Source organism: Dipodomys ordii, unplaced genomic scaffold (assembly GCF_000151885.1).
Source record: "Dipodomys ordii isolate 6190 unplaced genomic scaffold, Dord_2.0 Scaffold102, whole genome shotgun sequence".
NCBI classification, from domain to species: domain Eukaryota; kingdom Metazoa; phylum Chordata; class Mammalia; order Rodentia; family Heteromyidae; genus Dipodomys; species Dipodomys ordii.
Window position 1 is genome coordinate 1418038 of NW_012267318.1, and position 8667 is coordinate 1426704.

Below are 8667 nucleotides of genomic sequence, written 5' to 3' on the forward strand. Positions count from 1 at the left end.
GAGATGGGTGTGCTTTCCTCCCAAACTCTTGCTCTGTTCCCCGAAGCTGCCGTTCGGCCCAGTAGAGAGGTCCAGCTTCAGGAATCTCAGTGAAATCAATACCACCTGAAAACAGCCTTGTTAGTTAATGCAACTTCTCGCAAATAACCCTCTCCTTTAGCAAGGTGTATGGCTCAACTATAACCTGAGGCTGGTGTCCCACGAATGACAGGTTCCTTAAAAGACTCGGATCCTAGGAAGTGCCAATCTGAGGGTACTACCGTTCCCCAGGGCTCCAGCAAGCAAGTCAGAAACAGGCCCGACTCCAAATTTAAGGAGGAAGGTGATTTGGGAAGCGGCAGGTGAGGCTCCGCCCCTTTCGCTACCACCTGAGAAAGGTACGGGAGACTTGAGTCCCCAAGCCTATACAAGCCAGAAAGTCTGCGCCCCGGATGGGGGCGGTGGGGGATGTGGGGCGGTGTAGGGAGTGGAGCTGGACCCCGGATCCTCCGCGCCCACATTGGGTCTGGCTGGCTGCCCCCCGCCGCGCCGCGCGCGCGCGTGCCTTCTTTCGCGCCGGGGGCGGAGCTTAGGGCGGGGCCTCTACGCCCCGCCCCTCCGCTGGGCCCTGCCGCGCCGCTGCGGCTCCGCCCCGCTTCTTCCGTCTTCCGCTCCTTCGGTGGGTCGTTCATCCTTCCTGCTTCTCCCGCACGTTTGGTGTTATGGGACTGAGCCTCCTTTCCTTTCGTACCACCTGAGGATCCAGGAAATCGTCCCCGCGATGGAAGAGGACCAGGAGCTGGAGAGGTAACGGCCAAAGAGGCAGATGGAAGCGGAGCGGGGCGGTGAGGGGGGGGGGGAGGAGAGGAGTCGCGCCGGGTGACCGCGCGGAGGGGCACGCGGCCTGGCTCGGCCTGGCTGGAAGGCCTGCTCGCGTAGGCGTTGAGAAGGGGGGGAGGGGAGGGGCGTGGCTGAATGGGGAAAAGCAGGGGGTAGATAGGGATGAGTATACCGAGAGATATTCCCCAGGGCCCTTTAGTTATGGGGGGGGGGAATACAAACTGAGCCGCCAGAGTTAGGTCCCAAGCTGCCCAACCCCATTAGAACTGCCTGGTGTAAAGTCCCACTCCGTGCCAGGGACACCTTGGCCTGTTGAGTTTAGCCTTAGTCTCTTTAACTACCGCTTATGGTCCTGTTTTATACAGCTGGCTGTAAAGCTGCTCTTCGCTGAGTTATTTTTCTCCCTCTTGCTAGACTCTGGTTCACATCTTCCACGTTCTCGCAGTGTCCTTACCTCTTGCAAATGAAAACAGTAGTTGATGATCTCTAGTTTCTGTTTTCGTACTAAAGTCCTCTGTGTTCTTCTATGCCTAGCCACTAACTCCCCCTTCACCTTCCAGCAGGGCCCACCCTTTTCTAATCCGTTCTCGTGACTCTACTAAAATAATAGTTTTGTAAATACTTAAGGTTTTCTGAGAAGATTCCCCTGTGGCCAGTGTGGGTAGTCTAACGGATTAGGGAGGAATTGGAGGTGGTTAAGTTTTTAATGGGTAGAGGCAGGAAACTGAGAGGCTTATCTAATTGAAATGGATTAGAGTAATGTGTCCCAATTACGATTTAATAGATGAAAAAAAAAGATAGCTACAATATCGAGTATTATCTCATTTTTATAAAAACTATGTGTGTAGAAAAATGTCTGGATTGAAGACCTCAATGGCTGAAGGCGAGAGGAAGACAGCCCTGGAAATGGTCCAGGCAGCTGGATCAGATAGACACTGTGTGACATTTGTATTGCACGAGGAAGACCATACCTTAGGAAATTCTCTACGTTATATGATCATGAAGAACCCAGAAGTGGAATTTTGTGGTTATACTACAACCCATCCTTCAGAGAGCAAAATTAATTTGCGCATTCAGACTCGAGGTGCTCTGCCAGCTGTTGAGCCATTTCAGAAAGGCTTGAATGAGCTCATGAATGTCTGCCAGCATGTACTTGACAAGTTTGAGGCCAGCATAAAGGACTATAAGAATCAAAAGGCAAGCAAAAATGAATCCACATTCTAGTCCCTTTTGCAGAATACAAGGGGGACTATCCTCATGGTCATGCAGAACCCAGAATTAGAAGTTTATGATTGCAGCATGCTCTAGCCTTCAGAAAGATGTGATTCTATAGCTGTTGCGCAATTGAAGCTGTTGGAATCTCTGCAAGAACCTGTGTATTCACCTAATAAATTCCCTCTTTTCTTTAAAGTAGTTTGAGTGGTTTCTATTCCTTGCAACCAATGATCCTCAAAGATTATTGGTTCCCCCCTTCTTAATTGAGCCAATATTGAAATGAGGAAACTGAGAAAAGAGCCAATAAAAGTGATCATGGGAAGTAAAAGTAATCATTCCTGTCTGTTGGGCTGGTGGTAAAAGGGGAAGTATAGTTGAATAGACTAGTTTGTTTTAAAAACAGGGAAAGAAGGTTGGAATGAGGACTTGTCTTGATAGACATCATTTTTAGTAATGAGAATTATGTCCATTGCTATGATTGGTTGGTTGGGCACAGATGAAATAATTTGAGAGACTTTTGAAAATTCTGGTTTTGTGTCAGAGTTTTAGATGGTGTCAAGCTCCATCTTTGTGGCATTTATAGGCTAGATATCAAGTTAATGGTTGAATTCAGGACACTAATGAAATATTTAGTCATTAACAGAATAAGCCAAAATATTTTGATTTTTTTGATGGAGAATATTGGGGTAGCCAAGTAACATTTTCAGTTAGTAGATACATGTCTTTAGTATAGCCTAGGGTTACAGAGAAGCCACATTATTTGAAAGTAAGGACAAGAAGGAAAATAATTTGTGGGAGAAACATTCATGAATCACATCAAAGAGCCATTTGTTCTACCTTTCTTCAACCTTGTTTCATAACTATCCTATCACCCTAAATATTTGTTAAACCTTAAGCCCAAGCACACCCTCCCCCCCCCCCTTCTGTGCTTTGAGCCTTGATGCACTTCCTCTTCTTGGAGCATTTTACTGTTAGGTAAATTAAATAGGTAGATTTGATTAAGTAGCCAATAAAGAGAACACCACGTGGTAATCAGGCAGGAAGAGAAGTTTATTGTATTACAGAACTGCTGCCCCACCATGCATGGTGCAGAAGTACAAGGCCAAAGGAGGAACTAAGGTCCTGCCTGGGTTTAAGTAGGGAAGGGGGAAGGGAGATGGATGTGGATGTGACCTCAGGGCTCTGGACCCTCCCTCAGTCTGATGGAGGTATGACAGGGGGCAGCCCAGGGTGTGACCAAGGATGGGGAGGTGCCTGCCTTCAGGTGTGGCAGTTACCCAGGTACTGGGTGGAGATTGTTCTGCCTTCCTGGGGCAGACCTTATATTTACTACCAAACTTAATTTCTGACTTGCCAGCCAAGTGTTGGTACTTCTATGTGATGTGATTACATTCTGTCTTTCCTAATTATGCTATTTACTGTGCTCTTGTTAGTGCTTACATTGTCTATCGCTATACTGATGTGGTTCTGGTACCTATAAATAACAGTATTTGACAATATTAGGCACTTAGTAAATACTAAATGAACCTATGTAGGTAGGTAAGGCATTTAGCCTTGCAGTCACTGAGATTTGGCCTCTTATTCTGTGTAAAGCCTACTTTATCCATGTTCTATCCACCTACTTTAAAAAAAAAATTGAGGCCAGCCACAGCAGTTCATGCCTGTAAGCCAGGCTAACCTAGCAAAAAGGTAAGCCGTACTATTTCAGTTGTGATCCCAGTATGTAGCTAAGTAGGATTGTGGCCTGAGGATGACCAAGAGCAAAAACTTAAGACACTAACTGAAAAATAAATGAGAGATCTAGGACTGTGACTCAACTGGTAAAACATCTGCCCAACAAAGAGTTCCTGAGTCTAAACCCTAATACCATCAAAAAGAAAAAACAAAGTATTTCTGTGTTATTGAGTCTTTAATTTGTACAAGACCTTGAGGATAGGTATTGTAGTGGGTAAAGACCATCAGTCCTGTCCTTAGAGATAATACATTATAGGAAGTACATGTTTCAAGATAGAATCTATTTTGGGCACAAAAGTTAGGGAAGATCTTCCTAGTATTAAAGGAAAAGAAGGACCTGGCTGTGTGGTGTGAACAGAAAATGCATGCTGGAGGATAGGTATGCACAAAGGTCCTAAATAAACTCATATTTTGAGGAACTGAAGATGGGATAGAACTGCTTAGCGTACTAAGCAAAGAGAACTCTCAGGTTCATGCAACACACTTTGAGAGAATTGAATAGAGAAAACAGGGCAGGGGAGATAGGATAACCAAGAGTCTCATGTGTAGAAAGAATGGTTGCATGAAGTCTGTGGGGAAGGATGAATCGGTCTAAGAAAGGGGAAGGGAGATGAGCATGAATCATACTTACAAAACAAAAAAGTCACTTGGTCACTATCTGATTTGCTCTATAATAAATTTGATTTGCTCAAAATAAATGATTCAAAATCAGAAATTCTGTTTAGCTTTAAAAGTACCTTTAAAGAGCCAATCATTAAAGAATATGATTATATACCAAAGGCTTTTAATGCACAGTAATTCTGAGTACTTACCTAGCACTTTCCATTTTCAAAGCACTTTATAAACTAGTTATTTATAAATTGCAGATAGCCATACCATCTAAGTGCTCTTAATTAATTGGCATAAAACAAGTTCATGAAAAAAAACTGTAGAGATGAACAGATATCTGCATAAGAAATGGTCTGTACAAGCCAGGCGCGGGTGTCTCACACCTGTAATCCTAGCTACTCAGTAGGCCAAGATCTGAGGATCGTGGTTCAAAGCCAGCCGGGCAGAAAAGTCCGTGAGACTATTGTCTCCAATAAACCACTAGAAAACCGGAAGTAGTGCTGTGGCTCCAGCCGTAGAGCACTGGCCTTGAGCTGAAGAGTGCAGGGACAGCACCCAAGCCCAGAGTTCAAGCCCCATGACCGACCAAAAGAAAAGTTATCTGTGCAGTACTGATCTGAAGTATCTTACCTTCTAAGAATACGAAATCATTTCAGGTTCCATGGCCCACAATTTCCCACCCTTATTTTCATTTCCCTTAAACATGTTAATAAGATAATCTTCAGACCACTAATTAAAAGGATCTTTTTGGTTAAGATCATTTTAGACAGGTCTTTATCACATCCTTCACATCCCAGGGTATTTTACTCAAACCTACCAGTCTCTTTTCAAAGATGTATTCTAAATCTTAGCTCTTTGCTGTTCAGATTGGTTTTCTAGTGGTTAAGTGGAGATAAGAGTCTCACGGACTTTTCTGCCAGGCTGGCTTTGAACCATGATCCTGATATCTCTGCCTACTCAGTAGCTAGGATTACAGGTGTGAGCCACCGGTGCCGGCCAGATTTTTTTTTTTTTAAGATGAAATTAGAAGCTAGGCACTGATGGCTCATGACTGTAATTCTAGCTACTCAAGAGGCTGAGATCTGAGGATCACATTTGAAGCCAGCCTGAATAGGAAAGTCAGTAAGACTCTTCTCTCCACTAAACTACTGGAAAAAGCTGGAAGTGGAGCTGTGGTTCAAGTGGTAGAGCACTAGCCTTGAGCAAGAAGGTCAAGGACAGAGCCCTGGCCATGGTTCAAGCCCCAGTATTGGCACACATACACACAAAAAAGTTATTCAGCAATGAAAATTTTGAGTGAAAAGAATAAATTTGGTAGTTCTAAAGTGTGTATGTGGAACTTAGTACCTAACTTTATATTACTGTAATTACTTTTATGTATTTATAAGTCAGGTAATGAGTAGTTTTTTTTTTTGAACAGTGTTACCCACTGCCTCATTTTCTCCCACTTTTTCCCCTCCTGACTCCCTTCACCCCTACGTTGTAAAGTTCATTTCCAACATAGTGTCTAGTGAGTACCACTGTTGCATTGGTTCACCCTTTGTCCCACTGTTTCTGTGATTCCTTTTCCCTTCCCCAAATCAGATAACTTATATAAAAACAAAAGGTACAGAAATCAAAAACAGTGGCATTAGGGAATAAAAGGGAAAAAAGAAAGAAAAAGGAAATAACTGCAAACAGTACAATTTAAAAAAAAAACACCTTTGTTTCCATTTCTTGGAGTTCATTTAGATAAACATTTTATATGGTCATATGCACATAGCTATTGAGCTATTGTAGCCCTCTTCTAAGAATATCCTAGATATATTCTAGTTATTACAAATGAGGAAACCATGGAGCCTGTATTTCTTTGGGTCTGGCTTAATATGATTTTTTCCATGTCTTACCATTTCCTTATGAATGGGGCAGTGTCATTTTTTCTAATGGAAACATAGAATTCCATTGTGTATATATACAACATGTTCTTGATCCATTCATTCACTGAAGGGGGCATCTGGGTTGATTCCATATTTTAGGTATTGCAAATAATGCTGCAATTACATGGCTCTGGGTTTTTTGTTATTTTAGGATTTTTTTTTACTTAAAATTGTGCTTTTGTGGTATTGGATTTGCTTTTGGAGTTACTTTTTTAATGGAGCCTTTTCTTTCTTGCTACGTTCATTAGTGCTGTTATTATTGTAGTATTACTCATTATGTTCGAACAGATTGATTGGTTTATAAATATTCTTAGGTAAAAACTTTGAACAAATAAATCCTTAGTTGTTTCTGTGGATTTTAGCTCTATTTAGCTTAATGGAGCATTATAATATACATTTGAGAGCCCCTATGTGGTAGAGTCCCAACGTGTTAAAGCTTTTAAGGAAAAAAAAACTTGAAATAATATTCCTATTAATAAATAAAAATCAGAGATAATTGGACTGGCTTTCTGCTCTTTTCAAAAGGAAATTAAAATTCTGCTGGAACATTCATAATCTTCCCAAAGCATCAAGATAAGGAAGGAAAAGCAAGTTCTGTAGCAGATGGCTACCTGGTGCGGTGCCAGGTATGTGGAATGTTGAGAGGGAAGTCAGGACTCAATCTAGGTCACTGAGCATGAAACTACATAAAACAGACTATATTGATATTTTTTCTAATAATTCCCATTCCTCAAAAACTCCCTATTTGTTACAAATATGTCTAAAGCTACCAGGATGTCTGTCTGTTTTACTCTTTGACTTGTGTCAGACCTAGAAACAAAACAAAACGAGGTAATATTTCAACAATTATATTAAAAAGGACTAGATGAGAAAACCAAACAGTCTAGATCATCTACTGAGGCAGAGGCTAGATTTGTTGCCTTAAACAGTGCTTTATACGTTTGGGATTTCTTTCTTTTTGCAAGAGCAAAGACTTTCTCTCTAGCTACCTCTTTTTCAGAGTAGTAGTATATGTATTTCAGTATCAGAGAGTGATGACTCAAGACTAGAGTTCCTTTGACTTTGCCAAATCTTAGATTGTGAATGATTGAATGGCATAGCTTTTCTCCATATCTATAAAATTGAGTAAATAGTAACCCCTACTTTACTGGGTACTATTAAGAGCAAATATTAGCCAGGTGCCAGTGGAGCATGTCTATAATCCTAGCTACTTGGAAGGCTAAGGTCTGGAGGATCAAGATTTGAGACCAGCCTAGTCAGAAAAATTCATGGGATCCCCTTCTCGGCCCAAAGCTGAGTGCAGTAGCTCATGTCTGCCATTTAAACTATATGAGCTACTGAGATTAGGTGGATTGCAGTTCCTGGCCAGTCCTGGCAGAAAAGTCTGTAAGAGTCCGTCTCTAATAAAGGAAGCTAAGCTGGCTTCTCCCAGAGCAAGCTATTCAAGAGAATTAGAGAACACAAGACCAAAATGACAAATGACAACAGTGACATCCTGTCATTCTGCTCTATTCTGTTTGTTAGCTATGGACCTATGTGTCCAGCCACAGTCATGAGGCCAACAGAGGCTGCCTGCCGTAATTACCTTCCCTGAAATAGCATGTGGTCCCTCAGAAAATTTTCCATCATTTTCTATACCCTTTCCTTGCTGTTCCTTCATCAAGGTCATTGGTAACTAACATTTTAATTTTGTTCAATGTTAACTCCATTTAAATATAAGTTCCCCAAAGACAAGGACTTAGTCCTTATTTGCCACTATCCCTAGCCCCTAAAAATTGGATCATCATACAGTAGGCTTTCCTTAACACATATTCAGAAGTGAACATATACACATATTCACAATTAAATATCAGGAATACAAAAGGAAGGGAAAACTGTAGGGACTGATCGTTTGTAATGACATTGGTACATTTGGCTTACATTTGTGGACTCAAGTAACAAGCCACCAAACAAGCTTCAAGGAGACAGACTCTTGAGTGTGCAAGTAACCATGCCTGCTTTGTGGGAGCTGGGGATAATATGCATCTTAGAGAGCCCAAGTAAGGGTGGTTATGCTTAATATATGTTCGCTTTCATTTCTGCCTTTTCTGTTCCAAAGAGCCTTTAACATTGTTATCTCCATCAGTTTTTATCCTATGATCCCATGCTCTATGTGATCTTTTCTTCTATTGATCTGAAATAAAAAGGTAGATTATCTGCTATTGAAATTAATCAAAGAACATTTTTATTTGAAGTACCATTGTAAGAGAATATGTAAGAAGACTTTCACTGGATTCTTGAATTTTAGTAGAGCAAAAGTTGTAAGATTCTTTTTTTTTTTTTTGTCGGTCATGGGGCTTGAACTCTGGGCCTGGGCGCTGTCCCTCAGCTCTTC

The 8667-nt window shown here is 41.6% G+C and overlaps 1 protein-coding gene across 1 annotated transcript; it reads left to right on the forward strand.

The window, feature by feature from the left end:
- Positions 1-562: 562 nt before the first annotated feature.
- Positions 563-2232, forward strand: Polr1d (polymerase (RNA) I polypeptide D, 16kDa). The gene is made up of 2 exons (XM_013027327.1): positions 563-786; positions 1668-2232. The coding sequence occupies exons 1-2, from the start codon at positions 761-763 to the stop codon at positions 2041-2043; spliced, it is 402 nt and encodes a 133-aa protein (XP_012882781.1). The 5' UTR covers positions 563-760; the 3' UTR covers positions 2044-2232.
- Positions 2233-8667: the final 6435 nt, after the last annotated feature.

What these genes read in the sequence shown, in the direction of transcription:
- Polr1d (XM_013027327.1), top strand. Translation starts at nt 761, where the DNA reads ATGGAAGAGGACCAGGAGCTGGAGAG. An exon ending in GAGGACCAGGAGCTGGAGAG is followed by an intron (nt 787 to 1,667) that starts GTAACGGCCAAA and finishes CTATGTGTGTAG; the next exon opens with AAAAATGTCTGGATTGAAGA.